This window comes from Callionymus lyra, chromosome 5 (assembly GCF_982586985.1).
Source record: "Callionymus lyra chromosome 5, fCalLyr1.hap1.1, whole genome shotgun sequence".
Lineage (NCBI taxonomy): Eukaryota > Metazoa > Chordata > Actinopteri > Syngnathiformes > Callionymidae > Callionymus > Callionymus lyra.
This window is the reverse complement of record NC_141822.1, coordinates 29866795-29886526: the sequence shown is the minus strand read 5'-3', so window position 1 is coordinate 29886526 and position 19732 is coordinate 29866795. Positions and strand designations below refer to the sequence as shown.

At 41.3% G+C, this 19732-nt stretch overlaps 1 protein-coding gene across 10 annotated transcripts; it reads left to right on the top strand.

Moving 5' to 3' along the window:
• The first annotated feature begins 88 nt into the window (after positions 1-88).
• LOC148080210 (CLIP-associating protein 1-A-like) lies at positions 89-16186 on the top strand. Of its 10 annotated transcripts, none has more exons than XM_087791834.1 (39): positions 89-298; positions 620-698; positions 821-924; positions 996-1087; positions 1211-1286; positions 1764-1861; positions 1980-2050; positions 4229-4378; positions 4640-4716; positions 5707-5799; positions 5872-6017; positions 6096-6231; positions 6527-6597; positions 6701-6760; positions 7201-7278; positions 7642-7809; positions 7890-7924; positions 8004-8186; positions 8296-8322; positions 8561-8656; positions 8728-8892; positions 9217-9309; positions 10269-10366; positions 10458-10481; positions 10694-10941; positions 11011-11074; positions 11327-11490; positions 12246-12468; positions 12619-12717; positions 13624-13749; positions 13853-13956; positions 14029-14173; positions 14250-14460; positions 14528-14581; positions 14653-14855; positions 14931-15059; positions 15163-15369; positions 15446-15562; positions 15659-16186. In XM_087791834.1, exons 1-39 carry the CDS (start codon positions 89-91, stop codon positions 15740-15742), a joined length of 4608 nt encoding a protein of 1535 aa, XP_087647960.1. In that variant the 3' UTR covers positions 15743-16186. The 10 variants fall into 10 exon arrangements, with proteins under 10 accessions (XP_087647960.1, XP_087647957.1, XP_087647959.1 ...); XM_087791831.1 differs by having other exon boundaries at positions 13624-13776; XM_087791833.1 differs by lacking the exon at positions 8296-8322 and having other exon boundaries at positions 13624-13776.
• The last annotated feature ends 3546 nt before the right edge of the window (positions 16187-19732 follow it).

Sequence of the window (19732 nt, the reverse complement as noted above, 5' to 3'; positions counted from 1 at the left end):
TAGTAGCGGCTTTCCTGGAAATAAGAAATTCGCCTGTTTGTGGACCGAACCGGACTCTCTAGCTCGACTGACCAAGAACCCCGCAGCCATGGACGAGGACGTAGCGGTAGTAGGTGTGGAATATTTGCTGGACCAGGTGATGCAGAAGGACATGGGGAAGAGGCTTCAGGTGGGTCAAGAGATCACTGAGCTCATCCTGGACCAAGATCGTACCCCGGACCTGGAAAAGGACCCGTCCATGTTGGACCGGACGGTGGACGCAGTGGCCAGTTCCTGGGTCAACTCCAACAACTTCAAAGTGCGTATTTGATGAGACAAGTGTGACATCAGGCTGTCTTTAATTTGTGGATGCCTTGAAACTACTTGGGCATTAGAATTAACAAAGTGTGTGAAGATTTAGTTTTTCAAAGTATAGATCATTATTATGGTTAAAGTTCTGGGTGTCTTGGGTATTTCAATTGAATCTGTAATTGCTATGAATTTCATATATTCTATTGCTATGTATTATTATGGCTGTGACATTTTTTTTAGCTAATATTTGTTGTTTCCACTGTACTAATACATAAAAGCAAATATGATAAGATCACACTCCTTCTGTGGTAAATTTGGCATGTGTCAGGTGGTGTTATTTGGGATGGACATTCTGTCAGCTCTGATCACTCGGATGCAGGAAAGATTTCGGACTCAAGTGGGAACAGGTGAGTCACATACACAATAATTCACTATATTACAAGTATTTTAAAACTGATTTGATGTTGAATGACACATTGACTCTTGATTATGTATCTGCAGTTTGAATAACCTACTGGTTTTGTTGTAGTGCTTCCGAGTTTGATCGATCGTCTGGGAGATGCTAAGGACCAAGTGAGGGACCAAGATCAGTCACTACTCCTAAAGTTGATGGACCAGGCCGCCAACCCGCAGGTACACATCTAACATATTGTGAAATCTATCTTAGCGAATGCATAAACTTGTTTAACCCTTTGTGTTGTCAGTATGTGTGGGAAAGGCTGATGGGAGGTTTTAAACACAAGAACAACAGGACCAGAGAAGGACTGTGTCTCTGTCTTATCTCAACGCTCAATGTGTGAGTTGCTGTTATTATTGTCTTCTTTTATAAACGGTTTGAATCACACAAGAACAATGTCATTATTATCTTTAAAACTCTTGCTAGAGTTTTGTTCAAGATTCATTTTGTCTTTTGTTCCAGGTTTGGATCTCAGAGTTTGACGCTTAGTAAGATGGTCCCGCAAATCTGTAACCTGCTTGGAGATCCGAACAGTCAGGTAGCCTATTAATTGTTTTCTGAAAAATATTTTTGTTGACTTTTATTGTATTTATTTTCTTTTGTAACGCACTGGACATAAATTCACAACTGCAGAGTTCATGGCATGTTTCCTCTAATCTGACATTCTGGCCAACAGAAACATTCCCTTGCTTTAATATTTCTCTTGATTTTAACTATGGTATAAACCAGATGATTTATTTCCCTTTTTATATTTTATAAAATTGATGCTTTTAGACTTGAAGAGACATTTGATTATAAACTAAATGCATAAAGTTGTGTTTTTGTTGTGATCCGAATCACTTTGCCATAAAAATATCAGCCAAATTAGACTGGCCATTGCAAATGCCTATGCATGCGTTCACAGACCAAACAGATTTCCCTGATTATCTATTCTTTTTAGTATTATTATTAACATTTAGTATTGAATAATTTTAAAAGAAATGTTGCATGTTTTTATTTTATTTTTAATATCCAGGTTCGTGATGGAGCCATGAATTGTCTGGTAGAGATCTACCGTCATGTAGGAGAGAGAGTAAGGATTGACTTGGGAAAGAAGGGACTGCCACAGTCTTGGTGAGTTTAATCATACGTATAATCCAAATCATAAATTATATTTGTACTAAAAATCGTTTATATTAATAAACTATGATGAGGTAACCAGCTTTAAACATTTGCTTTAACTAATTCTCAGGTTGAATGCCCTGTTCAGCCGCTTTGATGAAGTCCAGAGGTCTGGTAACATGGTACCATCGCCAGTTTCAGGTAAGACTTTGTTTTTTACGTACAGTATTTCTGTATGTCAATGGAGCATTGCAGCAGTAAAACCTAACCTTGGATGAGATGATGCAAAGCTGGATAATATTTGGTTGAATTAATGAGATTGTTTTAATAAGATGCTTTTTTTTCTTCGTGTTTTGGTATCTGTCAGAGTCTCGGTTATTCAGTACCTGGATTACTTACCAAAGGTTCAACAACGCTGACAATAGACCGAAGTGTCTGAATGTAGACAGCTGGCTTGAGAGGTGTCGGTTGATGTATAGGTCAAAGGCAAGGTGCCCTTGATGATTGGTTACACGTATGTTGGGAGTGCATGTGGTTGTATGTTGTTGAGGTTCCCTTCTATGATTATGCTATTATTGGGGTAGACCTTTCACCTCTGCACACACACTTTGAAATGGTTTAAAGGGAATTAAAATATTTCGGTCATGTGACTAATCCATCATGTGATTTGCAGTGATCACATGAGCTCCCTCCCACCTGATCTGCATTCCTTATTCAAAAACAATCAAGGAATAAAGATTGGTGATACACAATGTTGCTTTTAAACTTGATTGGCACTTTCTGACAAAAAGTCTCTAAAAGTTTGTTGTTTTAGTAGAACGCCTTTCTTTGTTCAAGCATAAAATTCTGGTTTGCTCAAGGTGCTGTTTCAGCTCAGCTCTCCCCACAACTGCTGCTACTGGTAGAAAATTCTGCTGAGGTGTTCACATTCTCTAGATCTCATGGCTACGGTTGTTTTTTTAAAAAGATTCGGCTCCTATTGGTTCATCATTATTTGAATTAACATCAGCAAGATCATCTGTCAGACTCCAGTAGATTCTCTGAAAAGCTGCCAGGAGTGTGAATGTGCTCAAGGCTGGTTCTCATAGGTGTGAGAGATTAAGTGGGCACTCGGACATGCATAATCTTATTACCTGAATGGAAGGTTTTAGCAAAATATATTTTCAAAATGAAACATTAAAACAATTTGCATTTATTCTAAAAATAAGATGCCAGCTTAAGAAAAAAAAACCCACTTTATTTGCACAAATGTCTATATTAAACCATGTTTTGTTTAATGCTGAATACATATTGAATAATTTTCACCTCTGTAAGTAAATGTATAAGAGGGCATCATATTTCAAATGATAAGACTAAACAAGACAGGTTAAATATGCAAAGACAATTTTATAGTGTTTCACAAAAATATGTTCTTTAGATTTCTTTTTTTTTTTTCTCCGAATGTTTTATTGATTTTTGCATAAAGAATGTACATATGCTTCAAATAAGTAAGCATTTCTCTGTCCTTTTTATGGACACACAAAAAGCGAACACGCATAAACGCTCTCAATATTCTAAAATAGTTATATATGAATATTATCCTTTTGAAATAAACGTTAACAGAACCAGGTCATAATAACTGTTGTACAACTGGGAGGAGGAACTCGCCTCTAAGAATAAAACTGATCACAGATTAATATTTAATGTGCAGCTGTGCAGCTTCTGTTATGTGATGGAGCTGCAGCTTCCTCCCTCCTTCCTCTTCTAATCCTGAGTCATGCTGACATCACTGTCACACCAAGCTCCGCCTCCCCCCTCCCTCTGCTCTCCTCCGTCTGCGCTCCTGCTCTGTCTTCATGCTTGGTCACATCGTCTAAATTGGAGGAGAAAGTACAGACAGAGGAGGATTATGTTGCTGCTCCTCCTCCTTCTGTGTGATAGCGGTGGGGAGATGTGAGGAGGCCGCAGGAACAGCTGCTGGCATGCTGAACAGACTGGATTGCAGGAGGATCTGCTCATGTAAGGTGCTACATGTCTGCATGAAGTGAGGAGGGTAGAGAGGAGGCCTTGGGAGGCAGAGCAAGCGTCTGGCATAAGGGAGGGAAGACGCAGAAGAAAAGAAACTGCAACCTGATAACACATTGCTGTGTGCGAGTTTGTGTGTCTGTGTGGGTGTGTACATACAGACATTTCGAATGTGTATCCAACGAAGCCAAATTCAATACATATTCCAACAAAGAAACTTGAAAATTTTGCTGTGCTGATCAAAACTGAGCGACCCTCACATAGCTGTTTTTCTAGACTCTGTTCTATCGTACAAATAATGACGTTGCATTTGATCAATCGAATAAAACAAAACCCCCCAAGTTGCTTACTTCCTTCATGTGACTCCTTTAACAGATAAAAATTTGGATGATGATGACTCGGTGGATGGAGGCCGCTCTTCGTCCTCCTCCAGAACCGGATCGTCTTGTGGAAGGAAAAACGTGAGCATGGGGTCGTTTCGACGTCCTGCCCCTCCCTCAGGACCTTCTGGCAGTAAAGCAGCAGGTCAGCCTTTTATCGTTTTGTTAAACACTGGAGAATCACTTTCACAACTGGCAGCTTTATTTACACTGTGTTACTGTGCAAACATAATGGCATAAAGATGCAGAACAACTTTTCAGTTAGTAATCTGAAATATAATGAACTCATTGAACCCATCAAAGATGAACATTTACTTTATCCCACAAGGAAAGCCATTGCTAAAAAAAACTGTTTATAGTTAAAAACTATTGTATTATATATTTAGTGAACCATTTTTTTCTGAAGGGAGGGATGGTCTGGCTGCTGGAGCGGTTGATGAGGAAGACTTTGTCCAGGCCTTTGAGGATGTTCCAACAATCCAGGTACTTGAATCATGTCTTTTAACATGATAGCAATAAGGTGACATGATACATCGCTGTAGATATGTTGTGTCTTGTTTGTCAAATGTATCTTCTGTTGCACCACGTCAATGACTTATCAGAATCAATCCTATTTTGATGAGTCCAGTAATGTTATGCATTAGTTACTTTTTGTGTTTCTTATCATCTAAAACTAGACAAGACCACTCGTATCAACAAACTTTTTGCAACACAACCATCCTTGATGAAAATATCAACAGGTCTGGAAGTAAGAAGACCTGCTTAACTGAAACATGCGAGGCTCAAAGACATTCAGATAACTTGTGATCTTATGTTCATTTTACATTTTTGATGCATTTTTTTGTCTTGCTGAAATCTATTGGTACCAAGAGTGTCTCTGAATTCTGATAAATGTACTTATTGGAATTCAGTTATAAGATAAGTCTTTAAATGTTTTATTGTCCGCCTAAAGCTGTTGTGGCCTTTTAACAGCCAGATCCGCTCCTTAGGTCATGAGTTTGACACGTGTGCTTAGTGACAATAAAACAAAGAGACTCGATGCACACACATGTGCGGCATTGGTTGAAGATGAACCTGTTTAGATGGATAGAACTGTATTGATGGGTTGGGGAAAGCCCTTGGGAAATAAGGGTCATACATTGGACTATATTGTAGTCTGAGTACTTGTCGTCATGACAGTATGAAAATGTTAAAATGGTGGGTCAAATATGTACGTCTTACAGCATTGTCAACAATATTTATAATTAAGTATGATAGAGGAGCAACCGTCTTCAGTTTGAAATGGAACTCTTTGGGATGTTTTATTGCATAACAACGTGTACCAAAATGGACATCAAGGTGATTTAATGCAGAACTACTTCCTTGTGAAAAGCTAAAGAAATACTTGCAGTGACTGGTAATTCTTGTGTAGAAAGACTGTTGCACAAACGCATTAAAAGAAAAAGAAAAATGTCATCTTTGTGTTATCCACAGATTTATTCGAACAAAGATATGGAGGAAGCGATGGGAAAGATCAGAGAAGTGTTGGCAGATGACAAGAAGGACTGGGAGCTGAGAGTGGTTGCGGTGAGACAGTCGGCATGATAACAAAAACATGAGAACACAAATGTTGATACATTTGCATTTTTTTCTTTTTAGCTTAAGAAGGTTCGCTCACTGCTCTTGGCTGGCGCAGCAGATTATGAAGGGTTCCTGCCTCAGCTGCGTCTGACGGAGCCGTTGTTCAAGCAGTCTGCAAAAGACCTGCGTTCACAGGTGGTGCGAGAGGCTTGTATCACATTTGGGTGAGTTTAAACACCTGCTGTTGCTGTAAGGATGCAAGGAGACAACACATCCATTGATAATGTCTAATTGCTCTTCAGCCACTTGTCATCTTTATTGGGGAGCCGGTTTGACCATGCAGCGGAATCTGTCCTGCCAGCCCTTGTAAACCTTGTTCCCAACAGTGCAAAGGTCATGGCTACATCTGGCATCGCTGCCATTCGAATTATCCTGCGGGTATGTTAAGCCGTCTATAATTTTAACCTTATTTCTATTTCATATTAGATTAAGAAAGAGCTGTTTTAGTTACTTTAACATAAAATAAAATGGTGTATATGATGTTTAAAAAGTAAGATAAAATACATATACACCACAATATAAAAAAAAAATGAGGTTGAGACAAATCAGTACTTATCTTTGCTGTTGTATATACTGAATTTTGTGAAAGCAATTATTTTAAATTAAAAGACATGCAACCACTATTTAAAAACAAAAATTATAGTAACACACCAAGATCTTGTGTTTGTTTCAGCACACGCATTACCCTCGTCTGATCCCCATCATCACCAGCAACTGTTTGTCAAAGTCAGTGGCTGTCAGGAGGTTAGAAATGAATCATTTTGTTATTTCGAAAAACTATTTTTCTAATTTGATTATTTGGCTCGTCATACCTCTGTATGTTCATTTGTATTCTTTGCTTCATTAGGCGTTGTTTCGAGTTCTTGGACGTGACCCTGCAGGAGTGGCACACTAGCTCCCTGGAGAGGTGAGGTCATGTGACCTGATGAAACGTTATTTGACACCCTCACAGTCTTGTTCTGCAGTTTCCATGGAGATGTGGGTAGGGAGTAGGTTTGTCTCTCTCCAGAGGTTCTTTGTGTTGTCATCAGGTAGAAACATGATCCAAACCTAGAACCAGAGTGATCCAGTTGCCATTGGAGTTCTTTTTCCACGTCGGCTTTAGAGAGAAAATTATAAATAAAGAGTTCAATAGAAAGTATACAAATGTACATCATTTAAATAAATTTGAGTTAATTCTGATATAGATACTTTAAAATGTGGTGATTGATGATCAAACTTCCAATGATAATTTTCGATAGAGATCAGGCCCAACATCGATATAATCTTGGGCACAATAAACAATATTTTCCTTAAATTTTTTTAAATAATTTTGAAAGCAAAGCTAATTTTTTACCTTTCTTGCAGAAACTTACCCTTGCTATCGGACACGATCAAGAAAGGAATCTATGACGCCGATTCGGAGGCTCGGGCTGTGGCAAGGAGGTGAGATATATTGATATTTTGTTGAAATCACTTGTTTGTGAAACATCAATACACAGAAACACAATTCGAGCAAAGATTATTTGCATAAAAGTACATTAAAGCTCTTTATACGTTTACAAAGCACAAAATGTGTATAATTGATAAATGCCCAATTCAAGTATGAATATTTTTAAGCCATATATTGTGGTCTTTTTGTTACATGTAATATTAATAAATATTGATCTAATCAACTTTTGCTAATTATTCCTGTGTGTTGTATGATTGCTGGCTGTGATCATTGTGAATTACTACAGAATGACAATAACATCTGTTCAAAGTCTTGACGTATAGAAGTTTGGACTGAGCATCTGATCGTTTGTGCAGATGTTACTGGAGCTACCACGCTCAGTTCACACGGGAGGCGGATGGTCTGTTCCAGAGTCTGGAGGCGTCCTATCAGAGAGCGCTCCAGGCCCATCTGAGGAGTGGAGACAGTGCAATGTCACTGCCAGTGTCCGGCCGCTCATCCTCGTCCTCCCAAGAGAGTCTAAAGTAAGTAAAAATAGCTAACAAGTTCTTCATCGCCAGGCCAACACTATTCTTCTAAGTTGTATTTCCACTTGCCTCCTCAGTCGTCCACTTAGCGTGAAGAGCACGGCTGGCCGAGGTGAGTCTCGTGGGACTGTGGTGTTCTTTGTCTGTCCTTAGACCCTCCCATGACGTCCCCCACTCGTCTGTCCCTGCAGTGAAAGCTCCTCATCCTTCCCGAACCCCCATCACCTCTTCCAGTTCCCTCCAAAGATCTCGCAGTGATGTGGATGTCAATGCTGCTGCCTCGGCTGCGAGTCACACCCGCATGACACCGGTGTCCTCCACTGCTTCATCCTCCACTTTTAGCACTCTCCCTCCTGGATCCTACGCCTCACTTGGTGAGACACACCTTAGTCTTGGTACAAATGTCATCGCGGATAGTAAGTCCTCCTCCCCTGTAACCTCTTACCCTGACTGTGTCTGTCTTTCCTGTCTCACTGCTGACAGACGACTCATGGTCTGTGAATGGTGATGGTAAGCGGAGAAAAAGACTCCTATCTCGGTGTGCGGGTTCACAAATGGTGTTAAATCATCTTTTTCATTGTTTTGATTTTCTCTGAGAGACGCTTTTTCATTCCAATTATTTTATGCTTCAGATCTTGATTTATAATTAACTCAAGACACTGATTCAACATTTTAACATTATTTTATCACTCTTTAGTTGCACCAGCCTTTGACAAGGTTTTAAAATTCTCTACCTTTTGATTGACAGGTCGAGTTCGTACTCGCAGGACAAGTGCAGGAAACGGGGCGTCAGTGACAGACAGTCGTGGGCGCAGCAGGGGGAAGGTGGTCTCACAGTCTCAACGTGAGCATCTTTCTCTCAGTCAGATTGATACACAAACCAAAGACTTTATCATATGTTTTTTTCTTTTACAGCTGGCAGCAGGTCTGGCTCTCCAGGAAGACTCCTCAGCACTACTTATCGAAGGATTCCACGGCCCGCTGTAGGCCCGACCCACTCCAGCAGCAGTATGAGTCGACCTCGAGGTCACCGTAGTCAAGGATGCAGCCGTGAGACAAGCCCGTCCAGAGCAGGAGCAGGTAAACAGAAATGAATATACTACTACTCAACTAATGTTGCAAATGTATGCATGAAATATTCACTGTACAAAACAAGCTTTAAAAACAGTTGTTAATTCTCCAGCTAATAAGGGAAATCTGGGTTGAAGAAACGGTTTCACAAAGTGGAATTTAGTCCTGATGTCTTTACTCGTGTGTGCTTCATCTTTTGCTTCACTAACTTCTTAAGCTTCACTGCTGACAGTCAAGTTTCCTTCACACTGTCACGTGTCTGTCTCTGTCTCTTTGCTTCAACCCAACTGTGTATGCTCACACCCTCCTGTATGTTGGGGCGCCACTCTCCAGCCCGCAGCAGAATCCCCCGCCCCAGCATGAGTCAAGGCTGCAGCCGCGAAACAAGTCGCGAGAGCAGCCGAGACCCAAGCCCCTCCCCCCTCGGTGAGTATGGTACAGAAAGCAATCGTCCACCGTCCTTATTTGGACTGACCCGAGCTGAGTCAACAGTTGGGAACTTTGATATTTTATCCTTCAGGAGACTGGTGATAGGAATTTGGAGAAATCCTTTAACCCAAACTCAAAGTTTTTTTCTTTTCTTTTTGTTACTTACTCCTCACGCATCTTCTTGTCTTTTCATTTTCTCAAATTTCTTTTTCATTCTTTGCTCTTTTCCTTTATGCAATTTTACTCAACTCACCTTAAGCTTAAAGTGAGCTTAAGTGGTTTGAATTGTTTGTAGGGGGTGAGATATATAGCTATATCATTTTTTGGTAATGTATCTTTATTCAACAGCACTGTATCGATTTTTATTTTTTCCAAATGAAAAAAACTTTTGTTTTAATATCTTTATGTATATAGTTATTTTATTGTGTACATGTCAATAAGTATGTGGAAATAAAATGTATATTTGCATATATATTTTATAAATATATATATTTTACAATTAACATGCCATTATTCATTTCCTTTTTTTGCAATTATGATTCCGGTCACTAGATGGCAGCAGGAACAACCCCGTAAGCTCCTGGCTATGAGAACACAGTAGACTTCAGTAGCTTTTAATGCTGATGTTTGGAATTATTTTGGTTTTGAAAAAATGTAAGTAAATGTAAATACTGCAATCCAGCCAACTCGGACAATACTACACATATATCCTTGTTCCTGCAGTATCTCAATATATGGTATTGTGGCCACTGTATTGCAATGCGTAATGTATGTATGTCACATTCTTGCCAATACTAAGCCGTAATTGTAGGTTTTGTCAACAATATGTTTAAATATTGTTCAGCAAAGTGAATTAACTCCTTGTCTACCCTTATCCTATGAGGAGTGTAGGCAGCTAGAAATAACAGGCGGTGATCACATGAACAACATGATCATCATTCTTTTTGCATTTACAGATCGTTTGTCAGAACATTCTCGTCTCTCTGCCTCCGTGAACGCAATGAAGATCCTCAACACCAGCACAGAGGTGGAGGCAGCTGTAGCTGATGCTTTGGTAAGAACAGACTGACTCACCATTTTTTCAAGCGTTGTGTATAAATCTAAAAATTTCCTGTCTTCTTCTCTTCCGGACTTAAACACATCAGCTGTTAGGAGACTCCAGGAGTAAGGTAAGCCTATTGTGTTCAACAGTTGTCTCCTTTAGAAACCTGCATGATTTTAGGGTAGACTGATTGAAGGATGTTTGACGAAGCTGTAAAACCAGTGGAACTCTGCTTAAGTCTCAACAAAAAACAGTTACTCTGCCGCATGCTCATTTTCAACATCGCTTGACAAACGTGAAGACGGGTTGTTTAATTATTCTTCCTCTTGTTCACCGCAGCGACGGCCGGTCCGTCGGAGGTTTGAATCGCCTGGGATGAACTCTGATGACGACGCCAACAGTGACGCATCAAGTGCATGCTCGGAGCGCTCCTACAGCTCCAGGAACGGCGGAGCTGTACCGCTGTACCTTCGACAGACTGAGGATGTTGCTGAGGTGCTCAATCACTGTGCCAGTTCTAACTGGTCTGAGAGGAAAGAGGGTCTCCTGGGTCTGCAGAACTTGCTCAAGAGCCATCGCACTCTCAGGTAATTAAATGAAGAAACAAGACTTATAAATTTCAATGAATGGACCTGATCAAATCATTTTGTTCTCAGTCGAGTGGAGCTGAAGCGGTTGTGTGAGATCTTCACCAGAATGTTTGCAGATCCTCATAGCAAGGTGAGACTGCTTCACGCTGAAAACACAGTAAAGGCCAGAGTCATGACTGGGAAAATCATATTCAAGCCGACCACACCTCACTTCAGGACAGCGACGGTGTTGTATGTTCTCATGTGTATGTTTTTTGTTGCATGCTTTCGTCGGTCTCGTCTGTCGTGGATAATAAACAGAGAGTGAGTATTTTGTATTCTGATGAATTGCTCTAGTCTTGACAGAATAGGAGGTTCTCAACTGGTTCTGTTTCATCGTCAGGTGTTCAGCATGTTCCTGGAGACTCTGGTGGACTTCATCGTGCTGCACCGAGAGGACCTGCAGGACTGGCTCTTTGTCCTGCTCACACAGCTGCTGAAGAAGATGGGTGCTGATCTGCTGGGATCTGTTCAGGCCAAGGTCCAGAGGGCACTTGATGTAACACGGTCAGTACCAAGTTTTCACAACAAGGAGATAAATAAATAAAGACATAACTACATAATTAACATACATAATAACTACATAACCAATCATCTCTCTGAATATAAAAACTGAAATCACAAAAGTCCAATTAAAATGAATACAATGGTCAGTGGATCGTGTTGTGGGAGAAATCGTACTCGGAATTATAGTGAAATTATTTGAAAATGGGTTTCAACGAGTGTTCTGGATTTTTTTTATATTAAAAAGTAATATTTAAATATTCAACAAGATAACATAACTCTATCTATCTAAACTATTTACACCGCTTAAAGGTTTTTCCTGCAGAACAGTCTTTCTTGTTTGTTTAGATCTGCTTATATTCCTGGCCGTGATGCTTCTTCAAATGCTTAATTTAGTTAGTGGTGTTGAATCGTGTGGCGAGATTTCCCATGCCTCTGTTGCGAGCTGCTATTGCGTGTACATGTTGACAGACCCCAGTGTATGACGCAGCGTAAACATAGTTACATTGCCTGGATTAGCTCCCTGGATCTGATGTTTTTCCCCGAATCCAACTTTGAGAGGCTTGATGTGGTAAACAACAGGTCTCATGCATGTCCACAGATTTGCAACTAAAGACCGACTCTGGTTTCAAGAACGTGTTTGTGTCAGAAAGCAGGCAACCACAACTCTTCTCAACAACACTTGAATTCCAATATGAAACCAATACAATGACTAAGTCAATTTAACCATGTGTTTAACAGAAGCTTTCTCACTGCAGGGAATCCTTTCCATTCGATCATCAGTTCAACATCCTGATGCGTTTTATCGTGGATCAGACTCAGACGCCAAACCTGAAGGTGAAGGTGGCTCTGCTGCGTTATGTGGAGGCTTTGACGCGCCAAATGGACCCCACCCACTTCGTCAACACCAGTGAGACGCGTCTCGCCGTGTCTCGCATCATCACCTGGACGACCGAGCCGAAGAGTTCCGATGTGCGCAAGGTAGGAACTGGTGTCACGACTTCATAATCCCCACCCCTTTCATTTCTTTTGTTACGTGTGTTTTTTTATTTTTCTCGTCCGTCTGTTTGTTTCTTTTTATGTCTTCATTTCTTTTCTTCACTTGTCACCAACACAACACACCCAACCCAGACCCTCCATAGCTGGGGGGGGCCAGAGGTTTCAAGCCGACCCGTCAGAAGCACTGCCCCCCTACCAGGGGATAGCAGCTTGGAAGAGCAGTGCAAGCAGGTAGTAGAATCACATGACGGCATGAATCTGATGAAATTCATAGACTCATGTACTAAAACGGTCTTAAACGACTAAATGAGTGGACTTGAGCTTTGGAACACTTCAGTCGCCACCTTGCAGAACACTATAGGTTCCCTTTTCACTCAGCAAAACTGCTTTTGTATCACATTTAAAAAATAAAAAAAAGAAGACATTTTAATATGACCGTTTTTTTTCTCCATTTCACATATTTTATATGGTTTTACGATCAGCTGCATAATAATTGTCTTTTGTTATACTATGTTGATATCAAGGTCCCATCACTGATGCTACTTAAATAACGTCACTAGATGCTCTGGTTCCTATCGCTAGCCCAGTCCACTCGTTTAGTTCGCAGGTACATGACTATGAGTAACCACTCCAACTCTGACAATCTGGAGCCAACAGAGTGCAGTGTGTTTCTGCTCGTCAGAAGATGATACTGCATATTAGTGTTTCAAGTCAATGGAGAAGGTATTTAGTACACAGTGAAAACGGATGCAAGAGTCAGCCTGACACAAAGACCATTTATGGATGCTGAACTAACAAATAATCTCACTGCATGTGACTTGCTGCCTGAGGGAGCCAACTGTAATTTGTATATGAATTCACCTTAATAGTGGTTTGAAGTGTAAGAAACACTAAACTTAAACTCATGATAGTGAGTGGTTTTAAAGTAAAATTATATTCTGACATATTACAATAGCCCAAATCTGGATTTGTCTCACAATATTCTCATTGTTTGTTCAGCTATTCTGTCTCTTACTGTCTGTCTCTCCTGCGGCTCTACAACGTGCTTCATTCTTGCCAACAGTAAAAGATGCTCAGTACTCTGGGCCAACTGTTTGTTTGCACCAGCAATGGTTCTAACATAGTGTTTATTGGCAGGCGGCTCAAGTGGTTCTGATCTCCTTGTTTGAGCTGAACACTCCCGAGTTCACGATGCTCCTCGGAGCTCTTCCCAAAACCTTCCAGGACGGGACCACCAAGTTGCTGCACAGTCACCTTAGAAACGTGGGTGCTGCAAGCGCCGTTTCTACGGTACACGCATTATCACAAGCAGTCATGAGTTGATCGCTTTGAAACTGCACCAGACTGTTGATGTGTTTCTGTCCAGGCTTCTCCAAGTAACTCTGGGCGATCTCTGCCCCGGCAGTCAAGCAACCGCAGCAGCCCACTCACGTCACCAACCTCCTGCTCTCATGCCTCACTTTCACCCAGGTGCGCAACATATCCCTCTTTCTTCCTGCTTCCAACAGTCACCTTGTTAATGCCTCTTTCACATTTGTCCAGCAATCTAGAGGACGACAGCGAGAACCTTAACTCTGAGGAGCTCTACAGCTCCCTTCGTGGAGTCACTGAGGCCATCCAGAACTTCAGCTTCCGCAGCCAAGAGGACCTTGTGGAGCCGATGAGGCGAGAGGGTCGGAGAGAGATGGTAAGAAATGACAACCCTACGATAACCAACGATTGTTAAGTGTCGCCTGCTGGATCTGACCTCTGGTGCGTTACAGTTGGGGGGAGGAGCTTCCACAGACTCAGATACTCGTCTAGGTGGGGACGTGGTGGAGGGCGGTCGCATGGCTCTGGACAACAAAACCTCCTTATTAAACACGCCATCACCTCCCTCCTTTGCTGGCCCACGGTTCAGGGACTACAACCCCTACAACTACAGTGACGGAATCAGCATGATGGACAAGGGGGGGGCTAAGGAGGATGACTGTGGTGAGTCCCTCTATGGGAGAGCTCTTTCGCCTGCATGCATGAGATTTAAGTTTACTTCTTTTTTAAGGGCGCCACCCAGAATCTGTGGAGAACAAGATCATGAATCCCAAAGGTTTTCAAGGTAACAAGCATAGAATGAAATTGTATTGAAAGGGTCTCAGAGACGGTTTTAATGCTTCTTCTCATATGAAGGTGGAGGAGCAGACCAGTTGGAGTTGGTGTCAGAGCTTTTAAAGGAGCTATCATCGACACAAGTCGGCGACAGAAATCCGGAGGACCGGCGTGCCACTCTGGTGGAGCTTCTGAAAGTGGCACGTGAGGACAGTGCAGTGGTTTGGGAGGAGCACTTCAAAACCATGCTGCTGTTGCTGCTGGAGACACTGGAGGACCGAGACGTAAGGCGACACATTCACCTGGTTTGAAAAGAATATGCATAATTTACAGCAATTCTGACTTCAATGCTCTCACAGCACACCATTCGAGCCCTCGCCCTGCGTGTCCTCCGGGAAATTCTGAGGAACCAACCTGCCCGTTTCAAAAACTATGCTGAGCTCACCATCATGAAGACGCTGGAGGCACACAAGGATTCACACAAGGAGGTGAAATCACTCTACACAATGTGTTGTCGTTGAACAGTTCAACTCAGCCCATTACTGTAATATTTGGCAACAGATGTCACTAACCACTCGACTTGTTGTTCAGGTTGTGCGAGCAGCAGAAGAGGCGGCATCAACTCTTGCAAGCTCCGCCCACCCTGAACAGTGCATCAAGGTTCTGTGTCCCATCGTCCAGACAGCCGACTTTCCCATCAATCTCGCTGCCATCAAAATGCAGACCCGAGCGATTGAGCGTGTTACCAAGGAACCTCTGCACCAGCTGCTGCCAGACGTCATCCCAGGATTACTTCAGGTACGAGCGCGCTTGTAGTGAAGGCTTTTATATTAGTCAATATTCCATTTGTCTGAGTGTGATTGTGTCTACTCAGGGCTACGACAACACGGAGAGCAGTGTGAGAAAGGCAAGTGTTTTCTGTCTGGTTGCCATCTACTCTGTCATCGGAGAGGAACTGAAGCCCTACCTGGCTCAGCTCACAGGAAGCCAGGTATTGACACTTTTTGACTCATTAAGGAAGAAAAATGTCCTCAAACATTTTCTTTTTGAAGCATTTGATTTTCAATTTTGCTTTTTGTTCGCCCAGATGAAGCTTCTCAACCTGTACATCAAACGAGCCCAGACGTCCGCCAGCAACAGCAGCAGCTCCTCTGACATTTCATCCTACTGAGACGCACTCATGAACACGTGCACACACTTGTGTTAGTCCAGATTAGAGATATGAGCCTTCAAGATTTCTGAAAATCTTTTCAGCCAGAGACAGAATTGACTTAACTGTTGTGGAGGTTTTTATCAGTATTCCACACATCAACTTCAGCATCCTCCTCCTCCACGCAAACAATATCAAATTTTAAAATCTGGAATCTGGAATGTAAAGACTCTTGTGACTGAAGGACCCGAAGCGCTGGAAAGTTATCTTCGTCTGTGTGAAGAATTTCCTTTGCATCTGCTGTTAAGCATATATAGTGTACTTCGTCTCCCCTTACTGATGTAGAAACCGTTTTTGTTTTTTGGCTCCTGCAGTTTATTGTGTTCTGTAAAAATAAAAGTCATTTTAGAACTCATCCGTGCTTATCCACGTTTTTAAATCAAAAATAAAATGGTTCCTTGTAAACCTGTGTCGCTTAAAATATCTCTACACGTGTGTTCAAGAAGAAGAAGAAGAAGAATTTCAACTGCAACTGTCGATCAACACATGAAACATCTATTAGAAAATCGATATTCGACTTTCATGCATGTTCAAGACACTCAAAATGAAATTTAATTTAATACAACAACATGATGGGCAGCTGAGACCTGTAGCTGATTGTTGCCCAAGCACTGTGGCCAAATGGAAAAGAAGTGCCTTGCTGCTGTTTGGACCTGTGAAAGGTTACTACATGTCTATGGTCAAGATTCATTCATTCAGACTGACCACAAACCACTCATAAACTGTAAGGAATTGGACTGTGTGCCTATGAGGTGTCAAAAACTGCTAATACGTATCATGAGATACAATCCTGTGGCAGAGTTTGTTCCAGGGAAGCAGCTGGTTGTGGCAGATTCGCTCTCTCGACACCCGCAGGTAGATCTTTAGCAGGAGATATGGTGGTTGACTGCTTACAATCTACTCTGTCTTGTGCCCCAGACGTCTGCTGGACCAGCACCAGCCCATGATACAGACTCTCCACGTTGCACTGTTCATCTGTGCTGCAGGACGGCGTATGTTTACATATTGTCAATAGGTCCAGGGAAACGACCTCATATAACCGGCTAGCATCTATAAAACCTTATCAAAGAGGTATACTGAGAGGTGAAGTGCACCTGTCAAATGTCTCTGAAAAAGGAAAGGAGTGTCTACTTCCGGAATCACTATTGGTCGTGAAGTTAGCCGGACGGGTGATGAGGAGGATTCACTGCAGGCGATGTAACCTGATGTGTCCTCTAGGGAAATTTGATGTATGAATGGAATGAATGAATAGTGGACAGTATTGGTTACAGTGATGTTCATTATTTGGGGATTCTTCGTTCTATGTCCTGTTGGAAGAATGGGGGACACCCCGGTAAACCGACAAGGACAGTTAACCAAGAATAAAAGTAAAATAAAACTAAAAGCAAGCAAAAGAAGTGTTAATAGATCGAATATGGGGAAAATTTATAAAAAGAAATGGGGAAAAGAAGATGTATTGTGTATGCTCACACTCTGCCAGATAACAGGCAGGGGGCTGTGGAATTGTGAGCAACAGTATGGTTTCATGCTTAGAAAGAGTACTACAGATGCAGTGTTTGGACTGTAATGTTGGTAGAGAAATACAGAGAAGGTCAGAGGGAGCTGCATTGTGCCTGTAGATCTGAAAAAAGCCTATGACAAGGTCGAGAGAGGAACTGAGAGACTGGCAGAGAAGGGTGTTAGACTGGTGCAGGACATGTATGCCAGCTGTGAGACAGCAGTGAGGTGTGCTGTAAGTGTGAAATTTAATAATTTGCAATAACAAACTTTAGATCTATTTTATGATTTTAACTATTTTTTCCTGTCATGATATGTCAAACCCGTGTCAATCTCAAGGGTCCAAGCAGCACATAGTTGGTGTTGCTGAACTCTACTGACTGAGCCACAGATTAAGTCTTCTGGGCGATTGGTCAATTAAACAATAACAGTTGTTACGACGTAATAATTAATGATAATAATTTTTACCATGTCATGTCTTTGGTTGAAGACTTTTATTTTAAAGCCTGAGGTCGTTCGATCTGACGGATGTTTAGGTCTGAAACCTGACGCCTTACTCTGAGACCTGACGATGTCCAAAAATGTACAGCGTACACCTGTCTTATTCTACCGTACTGCTAACGAAGGGATTTGTTTCTCATGTTTAATTTTGATATTGATTCAAGCTCAGATAGCAATCAAGTCAAAGCAGCGATAGCAGGCATAGAGTTACAGCTTCACTTCAGGAAAGTTATGAGTGGAGATAAGGTAAGGTAAGGTAAAAGGTAAAACTTTATTGATCCCTCAGGAGGTCTCCTTCGGGAAATTGTTTTTTTCCAATAGCCAATACATACAGCAAATTTTTATTTAAAAAAAAAAGAAATTATAGAAGTGGTGCAAAACAAATCTGTGACTCACATATAGTCAACGTTTGTTTTTTGTTTTTTCACGACTTCAATTACGCATGCGCACCTTCTGGATTACTAGTATGAATATGTAGTTAGATCAATGCAACTTAATAGTATGAGTACAGATCTCATGTCACGGGTATGTGGGACTTAAGCACCCGTTTTAACTCATACAAGGTGTATGGTTGAGGCTGGTGTGACATCAGGGAAACTATATACTGTGTGCTACAATGGTACCAGTACCATAAGAAACAAAGACCAGCTAAGGATATGTGTTGATTTAAAGAAACAAAGTTGACAACTTTTATAACCTTTGGAAGATATTATTTCACCCAGCTTCCATTTTGAATAACAAGTGCTCCAGAAATCTTCCAACGAGACGGACCTGGATGGAGTCACAGTATATATGAATGACATCCTGGTTTATTCTGAACCAGAGGAGCAACATGAGGTGATACTCGAAAAGACTCTCAACACCCTGAGGAGAGCAGGCCTAATGCTGAGCGACAAGAAGTCAACTGTGACAGAGGAAACCGAGTTAGCTGGGACACTCCATTGATGAGGATGGAATGCGTTTGGTTGATGCAAAAGTTCAAGCCATCTTTCAAATTGCTGAACCAAACAAAGTGCCTGAACATAGAAGGATTCTGGGGATGGTTCAATACTTGGGCAGGTATGTTCCTCACCTGTCTGACATCACTAAACCCCTGAATGACCTGTAAAACAGTGGAATCACACAAGCTCCTGTGTTAGAGTGTTATGATGTAGACAAACCAACGGTGACAAGTGCTGACTCAAGAATATGGGCGACTGCGTTTTTAATCATGCAGTCACCTGTAGTGCCTCAAAGTGGCCACAAGATGACGCTCCGTGTCAATGATAGACTCCTGGCTTAATTCAGTGCTCAGTGCTTCAGATGTTACGTTTTCTCCAACAATGTTTATTTTATAGTCTTCATGCGAGGCGTTGCTGACGCACATAGACTTAGAAAACTTCTCTATTTGTTGACGTGTGTCTTGTTTTTGTTAGCGTGAAGTCGCCAGACGGAGTTTGCTCTGAGCAGGTACTTTACGTTTGTGTTTGAGAGTCAAATATGACTTTTTTTAAACGGCTTTCAAAACAATGTTTAACAGGTAGGAGAAAGAAACGCAAGCGTCCTTTGAATATTTTATTCTTCTCTTCCCACATCCAATGTAATGCATTATTATGTAGCAAAAATTATTACAATAATACATTTAAAATAAGTCGCCTAGCTGCTAACGACTAGCATGTAGCTAACTAAGCGGCATAAAGTGACAGATACAAAACACGGTTTAAACAAAAGATTATATTTGTATACCTCGCTACATTTGAATAATTATTGTATCATCTATTAAGCAAAAACATCAAACTTAAAGTGAGCTCGCAAATAATCAATAATCAATAAGCAAATATAACAATAATTCAACAGACAAAAACGTATTTAAAATGGTTTATTTCAGTCAAAGGCCTCTTTCAGACTCACATATTAGATCACACTGCCTTCATTTTTTGTTTTCTTTATTAGGTTTGGATTGTGTTTAGACAT

What these genes read in the sequence shown, in the direction of transcription:
- LOC148080210 (XM_087791829.1), top strand. Translation starts at nt 89, where the DNA reads ATGGACGAGGACGTAGCGGTAGTAGGTGTGGAATATTTGCTGGACCAG. An exon ending in CCCAAGCCCCTCCCCCCTCG is followed by an intron (nt 9,310 to 10,268) that starts GTGAGTATGGTA and finishes TTGCATTTACAG; the next exon opens with ATCGTTTGTCAGAACATTCT. An exon ending in AAGAGCCATCGCACTCTCAG is followed by an intron (nt 10,942 to 11,010) that starts GTAATTAAATGA and finishes TTTTGTTCTCAG; the next exon opens with TCGAGTGGAGCTGAAGCGGT.